We start from the raw sequence: 21,025 nt of genomic DNA, 5'->3' as shown, positions 1-21,025 counted from the left end.
AATCCAACTGCCGCCATACAAATTGAAAATATTCAGGAGCTGCAGAAAACATTTGAAACAAATTGTTGATCAAAAGTTGCAATCGAATCGGAAATCACCAAACAAAAATAAAAGAAAGCCACAACCGAGTGTGCTCGACTATGAGATACTCGCTACTCATTTTAAATAATATAAAGCATACCAGATTAATATCAAAGCATACACAAATATACCAAATACAAAATACCAAAATATACCAAAAGGTATATGGTATTAAAATGCCAAAAAATACAAAAATATAAAAAATTGATAAACAAAAACACTTAAAATAGAACGTAGAATGGATATGGATATATGTATGCATGCAATAAAATACTCAAAATATACTGCAGAATATACATATATGCAATTGTCCACCAACTCAATTAACCACCTATAGTAATTTCAAACTATTTTTGTATGACTTGCAAATTTTGTATTCGTTTTTTCGATTTGCTTTGAACAATTACAAATATTTATCTCTATCTCTTATAGAGTCTGAGATCTGAAAGTTACCGTATACTGTATACATTCTGTCATGTTATAACACCCTTCTACCATTTGTGTAGCGGGTATAAAAAGTAGCTTTCATAAAAATAGTTCTTCTTTGACGATTGATTGCCAATCAGAGCGCGAGTCAATCAGGAGAGAATACCGAATCAAGTATACAATATTCATAATACTGTTGTAGTGTGTGTGCCATGTTATGGGCTTTGTGCTCACCTGTAATATGCTTGTTTTGCCGACGCCAGTAGCCCCCAAAAATGCAGCTTTAAGGGGGCCCTGCAGCCATGGCGGCTCTGCACCACCCTCCAGAGTGATACGCTATGCCGAGATGCACTTGTTTTGTATATGTAGCTCCATTTCAATTGAGATTTTTGTTGTGCTATTCGCTGTGGTTGTGTTTGCTGCTCCTTTTTGTTGTCCTTTGGCCGTTGCTCCTTTGGTTGCTGCTCCTGTGCCTGCTCCTGCTCCAGTTCCCGTTGTTTTAATATTGGCTGCTGTTGGTATTGTTGTTGTTGTTGTTGTTGTTTTCGCACTATCACCGACATAATCAACGCTTCGTGTGCTACCGATTAATAGTTTCTTAGAGTTGGTTGGCGATATTGTACTACTCCACATTATATTATTATTGTAATTGCTTATATTATTGTTATTTCTCTTTAACGACGCCAGCTTGACAGATTTAACGATATAGAAATGTGGAGAAGAAATTCCAGGTAAAATGGATTTTATTATTGCAATAATTAAAGGTGGATTTCACGTTGTAGTTGTTCTTGTGGTGGTTGTTGTTGTTGTTGTTTTTGTTGAATAAAACAAGGCATAATAAGAGTTTTTGATTCGTCGTTGTCTAAAAAGAGACTGCAAGTAAAGAAAGAAATTTGTTTAAGTACAGATTATAGAGGAAAACGTGTTTGTAAATTTTAAGTTTATTTAATTTTAGTAACTTTAATACCAAATTTCACTTTGCAACACACATGTAACATAATTTTAAACTGTATTGCATAGTTAAAATGAAAACGAATGAAATCTGCTGTCGAGTATCTTAGACCTGAGCTTGCTCTTGCTCTTGCTCTAATATTTACATTCAAAACTTTTTAACTAACTTCATTGCACTGCTTTTAATTAACTTAGCAACGTAATTATATTAAAAGTAGGTGTGTTTGTCTACAGAGTTTTGATGCTAAACACTCTTAATGCACAGCTCTGATTTCATTTAACTTTATTTAATTATATTCTGCTGAACTATATAATGCTGTTCTTAAAGTTTCTCTTTTTACAAATCAGATTTTTCCACTATTGTATTACTTAGCTACTTTGGTTGACAATCTGGTATATCTTTAACTATATTTCGAATGTATTTCGATGAAATATCATCGATATACCTAATATGGCCTTCGGTATAGTATTTTTGTGGTATATTATCTAACATATTTTAAGAGCAATGGTATATGTTAAATTTCTACAAAAATATATTACACACTTCTCATATTGGTATTTGTGTGGTTACAAATTATTAAATTTCTTTCAAATGTAGAATCTAGTGTAAAAAAATTAAACTTGATTGATTCATATCGTTGTATCATTGTATCAGTATTCGGAATTCGTTTATCTGCGGTTTTTGCTTTTTATTATCATTGCTATTTTGCTTGAATTGATTTTGGTAATCAAACCAGCTATAATTGCATTTTTAAAGTTCACTCAAATTTTACTAAAACAAAGTTAAGTCCGTTTTTATAATGATTATCGAGTATCTTATTTTGTGAAATTGTTTTTGTGTGGGTTATCAATCAGTTTTGTGGCGCTTATTAAATTTATTGAAGTGTCAGCGGATATTGCACATTGATTTTATGATTTCATTTTAATAACATAAATATAACACTGCTGTCTCTTGCTCCCTATTACGCCAATATTGCCCATATTAAATTTCAAATTTCACATTTCACTTCCGCTGAACAACGGAAGCTGATTTCTGGGTCCCAATGCAGGCCGAGTTCTTATTTTCTTTTTGCCTATTTCGCTGTGTCGCCCCTCAACGATATTGGAAAAGAAATACGATGGGAGAGAAACTGCTCGATTGGAAAGCACCCTGTGTGAAATGTATTATAAATGTTGACGACATTAGGATGGATTTTTATACCTCGAACCAATGGCAAGCTTAGCACATTAAAATAAAAGATCTATTATAAATAACTTGTTGAGAAAACTTTACTAATGCTATCATACCCTATTAACCATTACATTTGGCAACGGAGTATAAAAAAAAAAAACAACACAAACAAAGCAGCGAGGCGTGAAAAATGAGTGCCAATTTTTATCAGCTTTTTTTGGGGTCTGCAGCTATATGTAAATGTTATCGAAGTGGCCTTATAATTAGAAAACTTTTCACAACCAAAAAAATTATAGAAGAAAAAGAAATGAATAAAAGTAATTTGATTTGATTTGATTTGCAGAATGCTAATCGAATATCGCTTAAAATTGTTCTGCAAAGTTTGCAGACTTTTATGGCAATACTAGAGTTTTTTTTTTGTGTCGTTTAAAAACCAACCACGAAAATGTTTCTTTAATTTTGTGTATTCGATCTACTAATAAATTAGAGAGTGCAACCTTGGGTAACCGCAAAACAATTAATTAGTCCAGCCGCCCACAGAAAATGCCAAAAATTTCATCTATCATCGTCACTAACGGCTCAGGCTTTGGTTAAATTCATTGTTCTTTTTCCTAAATTAAATAACCGCGGGGGGGAATGAGGCGAGAATGGCCACCAAAAAATGCCAGACACCTATACAATCTGTGGGCTATTTATAGCAAAGGTTACCAACACAACACAACTCAACTCAACTCAACAAAACACATGCTGGAGCAGCTCTTGAAGCATACGTCATCAACGGAAACGGAGGAGCTACACCTACTGCGAAATTACCAGGATGCCAGAAGCTAGAGGCTGCTTATTTGATTTGATTTGATATGGCTATGGGCGTGGATAACTGCTCCACATATGCGTGAACAGTAACAGTAAAGGAAGAAGTGAGCCGCAAAATGTCTGGTTTTGCCTTTGTGTTTTTATTTGCACACACTCTCGTAAACATAAACAAGGACAAGGGGTGAAGTGACGCAATGTTTGACATCGATGCCTATGGATAATGTCAGCATCTCTCTTTCACACTTTGTGTGTGTATAGTAATCTTTGGCTTTTGGGAACTGGTAATGCGATGGTGATAGCAATTGCTTTAGCTACTTGACTTTTACCCCGAGAAGTGCGTTTGCGACTGAAACTGGTCAAACAATGGCGGACGAAGTTCATTTGAATAATGTAAATGAAGAACAACCAAGACAACTGGAAAATTATATTTGAACATTTTACTTTTCGCTTTTGTGTTACACTTTTACATTTTCTGTACAAATATTTTATAACTGAAGCACTTTACGCCATTCCCTTTTTGCATTGCGCATACGCCCCGTGGCACAATTGATTGATATCCACAACACCGAAAGAATGTAAGCAGCTGCCCTCAATGTATCCGTGTGAAAATGTGTGTATGTGTGTGTGTGACCATAAATCCGGCAATTGAAAACTTTCCACTTTTCTTTTCATTTTCATTTTCGGCATATTTTCAGCAAACATTCGAAACCACTCAGCATTGAACCAGAGCAATGGAATCACAACCAAAATCGGACAATTGCCGTACGGTTACTTATTCTGCTTTATTCCTGTTCCCCCATCCACATTATCTGCTTTTACAACAAATATACAAGAATGTTTACACCCATACACTCGCTCAGGTCCAAGTACAATTTCTTGTTCATCCATTCAGGACTCGTCCCAATGCCAGGCTGAACATTTTATGGCCTGTCTGCCTGTGAGTCTTTTGCTGTCTTCACTGGCAGCTTTTGCTTTGTTTTATGCCTCTGTTTCTTTTTTCCTATACTCTGTGAATTGATAGGGTGGGGTATATCTTTTGTCTAAACACAGGTAGCTTATTTTTTTATTTTAAATTTTGTAATGTAGTTTTTTATTATTACGACTTTCAGTTAAAATGTATTCTTCTTTTTACTTTTAATATTTCATCAACTATTTCAATGTATAATTGACAACTAAGTATAATAGTAAGTGGTATGTCTGAGTCGAGCAGTATTCAACTAAGTTTTCTTACTTCTTTTCTCTTTGTTTTGCTTGTTGTTTCTATTTGAGTTCAACTTTTTTTTTATGCTTCACGCCACTAAAATTTTATTGGTTTATTTATTGTTTTTAGAGCAAGTCGCTTCAATGCTTGTTTGTTGCCTGTCGCCATTCCGTTGTTATTTTTGTTGTTGCCTGTCGTGGGAGCTTCATCATTTTGTGTACTGCTGTAAGCACTTAACGGTCGACAATCAATTAAAAGTTTTGCCGATTTTAATTGCGTAAGCCTCCGCCTGCAATTGCTTTTGACAACGACAGTCTCTGGACTTAAGGACTCGCCTCTGTCGGCATTAGGGATTCAACTGGCTGTGACCGACTGCACTTGCATGGCTGGGTGTATGGGAAGGATTCCTTGTCAGCTGTGCCGGCTGTCAAAAGGGCTTAGTTCGCATTTTTCGCATGCAAATCAAAGAGTGCCAGCACGACTCCTTCATTCTGTCACTGTGTGTGTGTGTGTGTGTGTGCCAGTGTGCGAGTGTGTGGCAAACTATTTTGGCTTGTAATATGTAAAAAGTGGCAACCGGGAGCTGCGTCCGTAAGGGGATCTCCCGTTATGCAAATTTACGGTTCGAATGCGCACAGGATGATGACAGTAACGGAAATGAAATGTGTGACTTTTGCTGCCATTGCGATGTGCCCTAAAAAGGATATTGATTTTGCTGTACTGTGTCGTCCTGCGGCTGCCAGCAAAGCTAATAAGAGTCCCAACTCGAGCAATTCCTATTTACAATTCAAAAAAAGCGAAGCAAGTATATATATGATGCTGACTCAAATGAGACAGCTTCTTCCTTGTCGCAGTATTGTGGTTGCTCAATGACGAGTCTATTGTCAAGCTGCCTGCTATGTAACTCAAGCATAGCAGCGAGACCAAAATGATTGCCTGATCAAATGCTAAACTGCACCTAAGCTGCTTGCTATGCGACTCCAGCGCACAGGCAAAAGCTAAACGATACAATTGTAATCAGCTTTAAACTTGGGAGAGAAGGTTTCTGACTCAGCATAATCAGCTTTAAAGTATTACGGTCTTTCAATTGCTGCTTTATCAAGCCAAGGCAAAGTAAATTGCACTTTAATCCGACGCCCACATTTAAATTGTGTCGATATTAAAGCTGGGCAATTAGTTAAGCGCTTAACGCAATTTGCTGAGACAAAGTGGATGCGAAATATACGTGGCTGGGGATTGTCTCTTCCCCCTCGATTTTATGACTTCAACTACAAATGCGGGAGAAATTGTATCACTTCTTCTTCATATACATACACACACATGCAAGTGTGTCTGTGTCTAATCTCTACATCTGAGTTGATGTCTTAGTGCATGTTTGATATAAGATAATTTTTTACGATTATATGCTCCTAATAAACGCCTGTGGAGACCCAACGGGGAGCATTGCATAACGGTAACAGCTACATATATAGTGACTACACGACAGACGACAAGACACAGGAACCTGGCACGTGCTGTGCCAACTGCTCTTTGGGGGCAGGGAGGGAGGTGGAACGAGAGATTACACAAAGCAAAGGCATCATTCAGTGGAATATCCTTATGTATCCTGCTGACTCGGGTTTTGTCAACTGAGAGGCTATTGCTGTACCAATTACACTGTGCGACACTAAAAGGACCCATGAAGAAGAAGAAAAAGAAGCTGAAATAACATTCTTTAAAAGCTGAAATATTTGAGAGAACTTTTTCGATTCGCAAAACTTATGCAAACTTTACGCACTCTTTATATGTATATAGTATGACATTAATTACGACCAAGTTCGGGTATAAAAATCAATGGTATTCACATGTCCCGATGTAACATAAATGTATAATATATGTACGTATGCAAATGTTATTTACTCCACATTTGAATTTTTTTGTGAAAACTTTTGATTATTGTAATTTGCTGTGCGGTGTTATGGACCACCTGCTGTACGGCTGACACCGCCTACAGATGACAGCGTGTGGCGTGGGCTTTTTACTCCACGACAAAACACTTAAGCACTGTCAATGTGTTTGGATTTCGTTGATTTTGCTTGCACAATGCAAAGAACAGAACGGGGAAAGAGAGAGACCCGCCCACACTCATAAGGAAGCAGCTGTTGCCGCGATACAAAACGTTTTACTCCCTTTTTTGCATAAGATTCTCTCGTGGGCCGCTCAAGTGCCTCCTCCTCCTCCTCCCCCCGCTCCGACTTGAGTGTTTAGCAAATACACGAATACTTGCCGTGGCTTACCGCGCCGCACTAAGGTGAGAAGTGAGTTGTGTGGGCGAAGGGGGGAGGCGGAGGGAGGGCAATATGATAGAGCTACCCCCTGCCAGTTTATCACTGGGGAAACTTTAGCACGTGCCTTGGCGCACGATGATTCAGGTTGATTACTCCAACTCATCCTCGACTTAAATGTCGTATAGTTTTTGGGACCGCCTTCTGAGCGCTGAGCAGTGAGCAGTGGGGAGGACTTAACACCTCGACATCCGTTGAATACAAAATGGACCCGTGCTCGACTTGCACTCGAGTGGCGCTGGAAAAACAAACGAAAAGTTAAACGCATTGCTTTACATTTACTTAACCGAATACTTTTCACCCAACCGCTTAAAACTTTTCCAATATTTCAAGAAATTTCTGCGTTTGTATATTTTTATAATATTTGCTGGTGGTTTTCGCTCGTTTCGTTTCGTTTTGAGTTTTTTTCCCCGTGTTTACCAGCTGTAGCTTTATATAATTGAGTGGAAGGAAGCAGCTTTAACCGCACGAGTTAACCGGGGTAGTTGAAGAACTTGGAGAACTCAATGTGGATGCTCAGCTTCGGCTTCTGCTTCATCTGCAGCGTTTACTCTTTTTGGGCGATTTGCGATTTACAGAAATGAATTCATGCAAGAACTGTGCTTGTTTTTATGACTCTTCCACGAATCGAATCGAATCGAATCGAATCGAACGCCTGTGAGGGGAAAAGTTTGCATTGCCACCTCACCAATCGAAAGAGTTGAAATCAAAATATGAACATTCATTTATGGTACAAATATAGAGAGGAATATTGAATTACAATCGCATCGCAATACTCATTTTTGCCAATAGTTATTTTCTTTGTGTAATTGAAACTAATAAATTCTGTGTTGGTGCAATTTAACTATTGCTGCAGTTGATTAAAAAACAAATTTGGATTTGAATTTAAATAAATTTAAAATGTTGAAAACATATTTTAATTAACTTAATCTGATCTTTTCATCTGCCACCCGACTTTGTTTTTATTTAAATGTGTTGAATTGTATCAATGCTGTATACTAATATATACATTCTGTTATGCATAATCATAATAATAATAATATGCATGGGGTTTGTTGCTCTTAAATACTTTTTTTCAATTAATTCGCAAAATTATGCGACACCTCTTAATCTTTTAGTTTCGTCGCTCGTAGCAGAATGGAGAAACGAAAAAGGTCGAAATAATGTATGAAGAATAATATTAGAAGGAATTATGCACAAAATGTATTATTTTAAACTCTGTTAGTATCTCCCGATTTCAAGTAACGGTAAAGAAATACACACGCTTTGACCTAGTTACTCGCAACGTTCAGCAGCCGCTTTTATTGTATGTTAACAGTCTTATGTTATTTACATTACTCTGCTAAGTATTATGTTAATTACATTATTATGTTACGTATTAGGTTATGTCTTTTATGTTAATGTATGCATTTAAATGATCATGTTATTCCTGCTACAATATTTAAAGATCGCTTTAAATATTGAATTTTTAAAATAATTTTAAATTGCATTCTCTTATTTATATATTAGTTTTTAGTTTTCTTGTTATAGCTGTATGAAAATGTTATCGTTTATACTTTATGAAATTTTCTAAAAGCGAAACTATTTCAGTTCAGAGCGACATAAACGATGTGCGCGGGCATTGTGGTATTAACGGCTTTTATTTTTGCATTTGTCGGGCATTCTCATAATTATGCTAATTTCGGATTGTAGTGAAACTATAGTTTGAGCACAATTATTCCGTTAGCTGACAGAGGAATTTGCGCCAAGTCATAAAAGGAAGCCAACTTTGTGACATGGAGGTCATTAGCAGCCATGGCGGTGTGTATGCTTGTTAATACCCATGAAAAGGTTACGTGTGCCCCAGAGAGAGAGAGAGACAAGAGAGAGAGAGAGAGAGAGAGAGAGATGAGTGAGAATGATGTGTGGGCTACAAATTGCAAGTGCGAAGCGTTAAACTGAAAACTAGGCCAATAATCGTGTGCTGTCGAAGCGTGGCAGGCAGGTTAACAGATGTCAAAATGGCACGTATTATGGAATTCAAATAGAACAATACTCGGAACTCTGGCAACTTATCGCTATGGCAAACATATTGCAATGCGAATTACGTGAATGTGAGTGTGAGTGTGAGATGTGTGACAAAAACTGAAATCAATAGAATAGAGTTTTGTTCGTCGATGAGTTGAATTGATTGGGAATGCGTGACACACACAGAGTGTGCGACTTGAGATTGCGTGTCGAAGATGTGACAAGTAATAGACCCAAGGGCGCATAATTGTCGCTGTTGCTGTCGCTCTCACAGTTATAGTCACAGTCACAGTTATAGTTGCGTGCTGTGCTAAAGTTATGTCCTTGCATGAGGTCTGCGCTGGTCGGGTCGGAAATTACGCATATCCTTTGAGAAATTGCAAACGGAAAGTGAAATAATGAAGCAAATGAAGCCAAAAGTGAAAAGTGCCAACAAATCGCAACTTATGACAAACACTAGCGCAAAACTTTGCCCTTTTGCGAAATCAGCTGGGAGACGAAAAGTTTCCATATACTACGTGTATGTATAGTAAACACCTACGTTTCTATTTATACACACACACACACACACACCCATACAGTTAGACACACGCACGTGTTTGTAGGTGTAACGAAAGGTGAAATGCCTTCTATTAAAGGAGCAGGGACCGCGCCCATATCACAAAATCAACGAGGCTTGTGCTAATGTCAACAAATGGAATGTCACTTAACTCTGCACAGCTGTGGCTGTCAACTTGCCTGACTAAAGAAACCAGATAGCAACACACACACACACACACACACAAGCATATACACACATGCTCTGGTCGTGGCTAAGAAAGCGTTGTGAAATAAGCTTATGCAAAATTAAATCATTAAAATGCAAGACAGATGAGTTTTTTCTTAAACTGTTTTGCGCACGAGTTGATACACACACTCACACACCCCACAACAGACAACACTGACACCCACGCACACACACGCACACACACACACACATGATATCTCTGGCGTGCTTGTGCCTAAGTAGATATTTCAGCGAATTCTCATAGAAATAGAGATAAAAACATGGCAACAGAAATTTAAAACGTTTTTAGCCATGCCAGCCAGAGCTATGTTAAGAAGGAAAGGGTCGCGCTCAGTCTTCGTTGACATAACAGCGCCAACGACTTGAAAAAACACCCTTCCACACTCACACTCGCATACACAACCACTCACCACTCACCATCCACACACTCCACCTACACGCATAAATAGCTACTCACACACACACACTAGCTTGTATGTATTATGCAAAAACAGAACAGGGCATAGAAAATTTAAGCTGCCATAATCGGGTTGCCATTCGAGCCCAAAGTTAAATACTCTTACGCAACTTTAATGTCATTCAACAGTTGTGTATACAAATAGATTTCGCTTTTTTGTGCCCTAAGAGAAACCATTATTATTTTAAATATAACGACAAAATATTGTGTATATCATAAATATCTAAATTTTTAAGGAAAAACATATTTTAAACATCGAATTTATATTTTATAACTTATTTAATATTTTTCATATTCTATTTGCAATTTAGAATTAATATTGTTAAGCATTTATACCTTTAGTATTACCTATAAATTTGCAGAAGTTGCACACAACAAATATTTAGCTTTCTTCGGCACTATTTGTTTATTTATTTTTTAATCAAAAATATTCTAAATACTGATTTCATAATTTTCTAATTCTTTTTGAAATTTCTAATTAATATTCGTATTTTTTTTATATCCTTAAGAATTTAAACAGAAATTGAATAATTCTCTGTAGAAGTTGCTCACAACAATTATTTTGCTTTCTTTGATATTTGATTGTTTTAAAATTTTGCAAGCAATCTTTTTTAAATATTAAATTGGTAGTTGAACGTTTTTGTAATTATATTTACAAGTTTTAATTTATATTTTACATGTTTTTTAATCAATTTTGTATTACAATTTTATTATTCCTCCTTTTCTCACAACAAATGAATTGCTTGAGCAAGTTTTCAAATTGCAATCTTTTAGCTTACTCACGTTTGGTAATCGATAATTTAAAGACTCGCTTTGAATTCCCTAATCAAAAGTAAAAAGTAATTCAAGTAATAGAGCTGTCTAGGCAACTGTGCGTATACTTAATGCAAAATACATGTATTTACCACAAGGCGAATGGGCTAGAGCCAAAACCTATTCACTCAAGCACTAAGTATACGTGTTGCTCTGCTCTTTATCAGTATGCAACGCAGGCAATCGGATACCCTGCATTTTACACACCTCGATGCTGTCAATGGCCTCGCCTTGCGATATTTGCGAGATGTCTTGAGTTTCTGTTCTTAACATGAAAGCGCTTATGTTTGCCGTAGCCAAACTTGCGATGCGGCATGCATTTACTTGTTTTGTTTATCCATGTGTAGGCGTGTCTAACGCCCCCATAAGTGTACGTGTGCGTTGGCAAGCCAGAGACTAAGAAATTAAATTCTAGTTACGCTTACAGAATTTAAAAGCATAGCCAAAAAAAGAAACAAGTTAGAAAGCTACAGTCTAGTGTGCTCGACTGTGAGATACCCGCTACCCATTTTGAATGAAAGTAAAACAGTGCGGCTTATTCTTAAAAATAATATATCATAAAAACGCAAAAAATATTGCGAATGCTATATTTGGTATATTGGTCTAGTTCAACTTTTAAAATATACCATAGCGTGCAAAATATACCAGATTTTCAGATAAAGTAACTAAGACACGTAGTAATTATAATATTACAAATACTATGTTTGGTATATTGACATTGTACAATATTTAAAATATACCATAGAGTGCAAAATATACCAAATGGTCAGCTAAAGCAACTAAGACCCATAATAAGCATTCGTAATTTACCATACAGAAGTATTTTTTTCAATAACTTCTACAATTTATCTCTGATCGCATCCAAATATGTGCTAAATATTACTACTATTGCTTCAAAATTACGATTGTTATTCAATTTTTGTCGATGTACGCGGGCGGAAGTGGGTGTGGCGAAAATTTGAAACAAACTGAATCTGCGTGCAAACATAACAAGTGCTGTCAAGGAAAATTGTTTCTATAGTTTATTGTCTCTGAGATCTAGATGTTCATAGGAACAAAGGCACAAAGTTATCATACCCTTCTATCCTATGGGTAGCGGGTATGAAAAGAAAAGGCGAATAGAGAAAAAAAAACATCGTGATTGAGGCGGTTAGCGACTCGAAGGCGTGACACGGCCATTGAACGTGTCCAAATTGCCGAAATGCGTCAAAATTATGTTGATGTTGTACGTGCCTTGATGTCGATGGCTCTACAAATTGAATACGAGTATTGCGAGTATTTAAGCGATTGAGCTAAAGTGTAGCCCAGTCTTAGGCGCAACTTTAAAAATGTGCTGTCTCTGTGTCTGTGTGTGTGTCTGTGTGTAGGCGACAGCTTTGTGTGTGGTATTAATAGAAAAATGTAATTTAGCCGAACTGCGCTGGATTTGCGTTTTCCCAGCGAAATGATTGATAAAGGAGAAGCCTTGAGAATCATGAATATATATATGTATAGTATGTATTTGCAAGTACTTGTACAAAAGTTGTTTGTTGTTTGTGCTCAAACATCATTTCTGCTTTAACTCTCCGTCACTCGACGGGGGAAGGGGGCAACGCCTTCAAGTTTTATTTTTGTGTTTTTGTTGCTTGTTTTTTTTTCTACCCGCATCGTATCGCATCGCATCGAGGTGACTTCTCATTTGCCTTGGCCCCCAACCATTTGCATGTCGCTTTTAATGACTTTTTGTGTAGGAATTTTTGCCTTTTGGCAATTTGTTGGCAACATTGTCAGCGCCTGAGCCCGGTCTCTTGGATAATCAGGTCATGCCTGCCTATCATTGTGCATGCTTGGGGTGAGCTATGATGATTATAAATTTTATTATGGCAACATTGTTGAGCTGCAAATTGGCAGCTGCCGCCGCCTGGCTTGCTTGAGTCGTAAGTGGCAGACGCAGATGATTTGGAAACCTAAACAAGTCATGCTCGTGGGTGTTCAACTAATTTACATCTCGACTCACACTCACACTCACACTCACACTCGCTATCTGGCACTCACACTCGCACTCGTATTCATATTCACATTCACATTCACATGCACATTCTCTGAAGCTGCTGCTGCTGAAGCCGCAGAGCTCGTTAAAATGTCTGAGAGTTTGCTTGACTGGGGTCAAAATCTGTGCACCATAAACCACGATTCAAACACATCCACAAGCCTCAGTTTGCATATGTCTAAGTAGGACAGCGTGCATGTGTGTGATTGTCCTTGTGGCGAAGACACATGGCAGAGCCATAAAACAAATAAATTCGAAACGACATCAAAAATATGATGTACTTGGAAACCCGCATTTCCACAGCACAAGAAGATTAATTTGTAGTGAGGTGTAGTTTTAATTAAGAAAAGTGAAAGGTTTCGCTTGAGAAGAGTTATCAAACGTGGTTGTCTGATAAATTGAAAATAAATTCGATACAACTCAATACAAGAAGATATTTTCATCTGTATATCACTCATACGACGTGTGCGACAAAAGTTTCACTTCGAGCACACTTTTTGGCCAATCAAATGAGTGTGTGTGCGTTCGGTGACAGCATGTAAATGATGTGGCATGCTTGTGTGTCTCTGTGGTGAAACTTTCTGTGTGCGGCCATAACAAAGTTGCATGCATAAATTGACAATGGAACGGGAGAAAGCAAATGGCAATGGCATTGGCATTGGCGATGGCGATAGCGATGGCAACTATGAAATATGCGAAACATGTGCCGGCAATTTGGTCATAACCTTTGACAATGCATCAGCTCAGCTCTCTCGCTCTCTTTCTTTCGCTTTGAACCCAGCTCAGCGAGTGGCAAACGGAAGCGATAAGCTTTGACAGGACACAACTTTTCAATTGTCGAAACTGCATGAAACGTGAAAAATGACAACTGTAGCAACTAGCTGGAGGTGGAATGCTAAATGATAGCTAGGTGACAACAATGACAAGGTATGACAGCACACAAAAGACTCCTTGTCAAGAGTTGGTCAACAACTTTGCTTTCATTAGCAGCCAACAGCCAGCAGCCAGCAGCAGCTAATTATTATAGTCACAAATGGGGGCAAGTTGAGGCTGCTCTGCTGCAGCTGGGAATGTAACTACTAATCCTTTTCTTGTTCTCGCAGCATTTTTAATAAAAATTAATGCGCCATAAGCTGAAAAGTGCTCATAAAGCGCCTCTTAAAAATGCTCATAAAAGCGAGCATGTTCGTTGTTTGTGACTATAACTAAACACATACTTAAGCAGCCAGCATATATAGACATACATATACACTCTCATACATAGAAAGTAGTAGGTTCTCCTATTTATGTGTACAGTCATTGCTGTAATAAGTATTTTGTTGTTGTTGTTGTCGCTGAGGTTTTCTATGCCCCACGCATAAATAAGCCCTCCCCACGCACACACACACACTCACATGTATTTATAAGCATGTATGTACATTGGAGAACGGATTGGGGTTGCTTCGAGTAAATTTTGCATTAAAATTGTCAAGGCGGCAGTTTATTTTAATTTATTACATTTTATAAGCAACGAATTAATTTGTGGAGCTTTGTTACGTGTTCATATGCGTAAAAGCAATGAATTGGCATTTAAATAAGTCAACGCAATAAAATGCCTTCAAATGTCCTTAAATATACGTCTTTCCGTTTTAGCATAAGGAAGGGAGACGTTTAGTGGGGGAGTAATATAATGACTATTGACTTTAGTTCTTTAAGTTGCTTATAAATTTGCAAAGTCAAGTTTTTGTATTCGTTTAGGATTTTCAACTTGGCTCAACAATTTCATTTTACCCTGCTTTATTCCACGTCAAGATATCCCTTATATTTAGCCCAGAGTTAACTTTTTACATCGAACACTAGATGGCGCTGCTGCCAAATTGTTGCTAGTAATCGCCAAACACTTTTTAAAGGGCTTAGTTTACCTAATTCGTTCTACCAATATTAAACTATGGACTACTAGCTGATTAAGTTTTATCTTTACTATCACCACCATTATCTTTAGATTTATGTAGCTCATAATTTGTAATTATGGTTTTATATTAGTTATGCATTAAATATGAATGTCTCAGTTTATTCATCTTAAACACTTAAAATACATTTATTAATTAAATTTGAAATGTATTTTTTGTGTTTTACGAACATTTTGGTAGTTCAGAACTGATTTAGTTTAATAAGAAATTTAATAACATTTAAATATAAAATTGAATAGAAACAGAAATACTATTTTAAATAAATGTTTTTTACAAAAAAATTAAATTTTAAATCATTTTTGTAGGATATCTATAAATTTTTGTACTTGACTTTACATATTTTGATAGTTCATTTGTCTTAGGCTTGTTAAAAATACATTATTTAAAGTGTTTCATTTGCTCTTTAATGCGAATTTACGAACCGAATAAGTTCATGTAGATCTCTCTTATTGGCTGTGTCTGTGCATAATCGTAAATCGTTGGTGCCACACAGATACACACATACACACACATACACATTCGCAAGGCAATTTAATAATAGTTTGGTCATAAATCTAATAAACTTAAAAGCAAAACAACAATAAACTACCAAGAACATGTCCCAGAGATAACAGCCAGGATGTCACATAACATGGCCTATGAGAACATGGACACAGCGCAGCAGCAAGGGAAAAAGACGATCCAAATGCTGTAACATCAACAACAACAATAACAACAAGAGCAACAGCAATAACGACAGTGTGGAGCGGGTTATTATGTGGCCAACAGGGCCACACGAAATGGCAAATAAATTTAATTGCGAGTGCAAAAGGAAAGGCAATGGAAGCAGAAAACATGCAGGGAATCGGGAGGTGAAGCCAATTGAGTGGCAGCTCCATAAGGTGCAGCTTGTTCACGAGGCAAGTCCTACCTGCCAGGTTGCATAATCAATTTGAAAAATTAATCAACTTTTAAGCGCAGTCGAGAGACGGAACGAATCGAGTAAGACGGGTCGTATGAGTGATGTGTGCGATGCAGTGACGGCTGCACTGCACGTTATTGAAAACTAGTCAGCTGAAGAATATTGGAGAGCAAATGACGGACTAGGAGGTACCACTTGTTAACAGAAAAACTAAGAATAAAGGACAAGCTATTCCTTTTTGGACAATTTTCCTTTCTCTTTACCAGAGTTGCTTTACTTATCAAGCACACTCTTTGTTTGCCAACTGTGTGCAGGGTAACACAATGTGTGCTTACTACAAAATTGGCAAATATCCACAAGCTGAGTGTGAAAATGATTTAAAGGACTAGCAGCTGATGCTCAATGTTATTCCATTTAACAAATGCCATTTGATGTTCACTAAAATTTAATTTGTTTGAATTGCAAGTTGAAATTGATTTTTTGTTCATTTCGTTTTCAAGAATGACAGACAAAATCGAAAAACTAGCTAAAATGTGATTTGTTGTTTTGGAGTTTAAGCTCAATTAAATTTGCATTGCCAAATTGAATGATTGATTTGAAAAAGATTTTCAAATAATTGCGAATCCAGTAAAAATCAATTAATTGAATAGTTTTTGATTACATTTCATATTTGATGTGGTATTTATTTGCATTTACATACACATCAACAGAATTTGATTCACTGCTCAACGTAGCATTGAAATTTCGAGCATCGCAATTATTGTAACATATTTTGTGGAGTTGCCCCACACAACAAGTCATGCTAGTCATGTCTAGCAACACATTCAATACATTTCTTTAACATCAAGTCCAACACAAAAGCTGAAGGCTGAAGCATGGCGCAACGATGCGCTAATGATTGTCAATCTGAGCAGCAGGCAATGCGACGTCATCGTCAGCATCGAGAGCTGCACGGAGATCAAGGACATCAGGAGGCATCGCAGGCTAAGCTACCGCCGGGTAAATTGGGCAAACAGGTGCCACCCAATAGCATTGTCGGTGGCAGATACCGACTGTTGAGTCCCTTGGGCTGTGGATCCTTTGGGGAACTGTATCGAGCCATCAGCGTGCAGACTGGCGAGGAGGTTGCCGTCAAGTTGGAGTGCACCAATGTCAGATATCCGCAGCTGCCGCGCGAGGGAAAGATCTATAATATACTGCGGGGTGGAATTGGATTTCCACGCGTCCGCTACTTTGGCACCGAGAGCAACTACAATGTGTTGGTTGTGGACTTGTTGGGTCCCACTCTGGAGGATTTGTTGAACTTTTGTGCACGCAGTTTTAGCCTGAAGACAACACTAATGCTGGCCGATCAGATACTGGCACGTGTCGAGTACTTGCACATGAATTGTCTGCTGCATCGCGACATCAAGCCGGAGAACTTCCTCATGGGTCTGGGCAGTCAGCGCACTCGCGTCTTCATGATTGATTTCGGCCTGGCCAAGCGTTACTATCGCCCCAGCATCCGCAAGCACATCGCCTACAATGAGCGACACGAGCTTGTTGGCACCGCTCGCTACGCCTCGGTGCACGCCCACTTTGCGGAGCAGGGACGTCGCGATGACCTGGAATCTGTGGGCTACTTGCTGCTCTACTTTTTGCGTGGTCGCCTGCCCTGGCAGGGACTTAATGCAGAGACACGTGTACAGAAGTATGAGAAGATTGCCGAAAGCAAATCCACTTTGGAATTAAGTGCTCTATGTGCTGGGGTGCCGTCAGAGTTTCACATTTACATGAAATACTGTCGCGGTCTGCACTTTACCGAGCAGCCAGACTATGTGTTTTTGCGTCAACTGTTTAAGAAACTCTTTCGCAGTCACTTTCTGCTCTACGACTATCTGTACGATTGGGTGGACATCAAGCTGGAGATGGCTCAACAAAGGAACCGAATAACTCAGAAATACGATAAGGATAAGGAGCGAAATCGAAGGAGGGAACGTAAATCAATGGCACGTCAGCCTCATCATCATCACCCTCTTGAGGAGCAGCCGCGGGAAAAGGTTGGGGAGTGAGAAGTCGCCTTTTTAATTAACTGCAAGCTAACTATGTTTGGCATGCTTTTATCCATTACCCGTTATCCGTTCAACGTGTGTGTTGTTAGTCAGTGTGTTGGTGTGAGGAAGATAATGATTGTGAGAGGGAGAGAGATACCGACCGCCGTCTATCCTTTGTTTATCAAATCAATAGCTCATCGCATAATTGGCAACCATTCGGCGAACCTCAAACTCTCGCAACTTTTTTTGTCTCATCATCGCGGAGTTTTGTCTTTTGGTCTCCGTGAAATCTGAATACTCTTCTGTTATTCATAGCATGTTTAGCTCACTCTGCTCTGCTATACTAATTGTATAATAGTTTGGCTAATATTGTTCTTTCAATTTACTTTATCTGTAAAATTGTTGATTTCTGGCAGTATTAAAACACTAAAAATAATAAAAAAAAATATTTCAAAATTTAATTGATTTTTATATTTCATATAAATATGGAATATACTCTCCAAAATGATTGAAATCGTTACATTTATCGTTTTTCAGGTTAAGATACTTGATTTAGTCAACAAAATTATTGAGTAAAGCGAATCTTCTTTTGTGTGGAAACTTGCTAAAGCTCTGGATCTTCCCTTAACTCTAAGCGATTCCAAGATAAGCATTTCATAAATATTCTTAAATATATAAGTAAACTAAATTGAAAATTTATGTCATTAGTAAGATTCAAGATTTTTGGGATTGAAGAAGTTAAGTATTGTTATTTGTTATGTTAAGAAATACAGGATTATTCCGATAATCGCTCCGCTTTGGATTAAGTTCGACGTATTGATCCTGGAAATTCACATTTGCTTGCATTTTATTTCCTTCTCTATTCGCAAGCTTCTCCCGAAAAGAGTATGACTTGTGTTTTGCAAGGCATACGAATATTTCCTGGCTGAAATAATGCCAACTCATGAGCACTCCGCACACTCACATACACACACACACACATTGTCAGAGCTTGTTAATAAAAGGGTTAATTAGAAGGCAAGTCAGGGCATGTAATCGGCACCGGCAACGGATGAAGCATCTCCAACCTTCTCTCCAATAGCCGCGAGTTGCTGTTAGTTTCAGCTGAGGGAAAAGAAGGCCAGCCAAGCCAAGATCTTTGGCAAGACAAAGTATATAAGTAGTATGCTTAGTTGTGCTGCAATAATGTGAAATGGAGCACACACACACACACACACATACATGCACACACTCGCACATATTCGTACAAATGGCGACTTAACTATTTGCTGGCCCAAAGCGATTTAGATGAGCTCTTTTCATAAGACTCCCCACTGGCAGCATGTGTGCGAGTGTGAGTGCGAGTAGAGCAGACATAAGAAGCGTGTATGAGTCTATAAATAACTCGCCTGGTCGCACGTACTGCGGCATCATGGCGCTGCTTGGACTTTCTTTGTGTCTGTGTGTTTGTTTGCGCCTGGCTGAGCAGCGTCTTGGGACCAACGCGCTGGTGAAGCCAAATCCCCCTATATGCCGCATACTCAAAATCCGCAAACTTGCCGCGTGCTGATGCATGCCTAATGCTAACCGCTGCATATATCCTCCACACACACACACACACACACACACACACGCACATAGAGTGCGCTGAAGCATAGCAATATTTGGTTTCGATTTTGGTTTTGGTTTTTCGGTAAACCATTTGAAATTACGTATTTTTCTCTATTCTTATCTGAAGTCGTTTTTGTTTTTTTTGTTGTCTTCGTTTTGATCCCCTAAAGTCCGCTTAGCGAAATGGCAACAAATTTGTATTTTATTTATAAGTTGAGTAGCAGGCAATGACCAAGCATATTAAGAACGAGTATGCAAAGGATATGTCAGTTGATGGGTCCATTTGGGCTTCAGCTTGGGCGACATTCAAATTGGTCACTTAACGAAATCGAATGATTTACAGGTCAATAACGATTTCAGGCGGCTAAAGATGGCCAAATGATTACCCTTAGCATTAAGATGTTCATCATTCGGTCGATGGCATGACTATTGATTATTAAATTATAATATCCGAGGGTCAAACTTAGAAAACTGGAATTTACTGAATAAGTTCGTTTGTTCATTTTTGATTAGTGATCTAAGTCGTTCGATTTAGATTAAGAGTTGTCACATCAATTCGAATAGAAGGACTTTTCGAAAATGGAACAAGTAAACAAGAACAAACGAAATATCAAAAGTGAACAAAGAAACAAAAAGAACGCTGAAGGTGAACTTATTCAGTTCGTTCACTTCACTGAAAATAGCAATAAATAATTGTATGAATGTAAATGTAATAAAATACAATATTCACAAATGTGAACTAAAAGAAGTTTAATTAAATAAAATGTAATAACATCATTCGCCCATTTTACTTAATAAAATATTCAAATATTTCATAGCATTAAAATACAAAAACGAAGACTCTTTCAAGGCAGTTTATAAAATGTATAATATAAAATACGAAATGTGTTGATGTGTTAATTAAAATATTCTGCAGATGCCATTGTGCCATAAAGGCAATCATAGCTGGAAATCTGCAGAATATTTCATGCTTTATGACTTTTTTTGCATGGGGTGTAGGAATGTTTTTAGTGTGCCCTTTTAATCGTGTGTGTGTGGTTTTCATTTCTTTTTTGTGCAAAGCTGGGAACGATTGTCGACTATTGTGTTGGCATAAAACAATTTTTAAATATTATTCAAAGATGCAGGAAATGTTTTTCCTTATTTATAGTCCGAGCAATGCAAACAATTTAAATGAATGCACATCTTTTGTTTTATGAGCGTTTCTCTTTTCGTTGAATTGAGTTCTATTAAGTGCTATCTGACTTAATTTATTAACGCTAACATAATTTAAATCCTGTAATGCCAGGAAATTGAGACGCCACTCAAGCATGCTGACTTACGCCGAAATACGGATTTAATTGCATAACTTTGTGGCGCGGATTGTTGTTATTGGTTGTTGGAATAAGAGATGAACAGATGAACGTTCGACACGAAACGCGAAACACGAAACAGCAGCAGCAGCAGCTGCTATTGTAAATCCGTCAACAAGGCACAACGAATGTCCTGCATG

General features: G+C 37.8%; 2 protein-coding genes across 2 annotated transcripts in view; one reads left to right on the top strand and one right to left on the bottom strand.

Annotated features, from left to right (window-relative positions):
* The window catches only part of LOC132786430 (ras-like protein family member 10B), a 51,204-nt gene that overhangs the window by 19,339 nt on the left and 10,840 nt on the right, over window positions 1–21,025 (bottom strand). Inside the window, 1 exon segment of the mRNA XM_060792953.1 lies at window positions 742–1,380. Coding sequence (XP_060648936.1) covers window positions 742–1,140 — 399 coding nt within the window. The 5' untranslated portion in view covers window positions 1,141–1,380.
* LOC132786799 (casein kinase I) lies at window positions 16,685–18,399 on the top strand. Its single transcript, XM_060793455.1, has one exon. The coding sequence runs from the start codon at window positions 16,786–16,788 to the stop codon at window positions 17,959–17,961; it is 1,176 nt and encodes a 391-aa protein (XP_060649438.1). The 5' UTR covers window positions 16,685–16,785; the 3' UTR covers window positions 17,962–18,399.

The sequence above is a fragment of the Drosophila nasuta genome, chromosome 2R (assembly GCF_023558535.2).
Source record: "Drosophila nasuta strain 15112-1781.00 chromosome 2R, ASM2355853v1, whole genome shotgun sequence".
NCBI lineage: Eukaryota > Metazoa > Arthropoda > Insecta > Diptera > Drosophilidae > Drosophila > Drosophila nasuta.
Note: the sequence above shows the minus strand (reverse complement) of the source record. Positions and strands in the feature narration are given on the sequence as shown.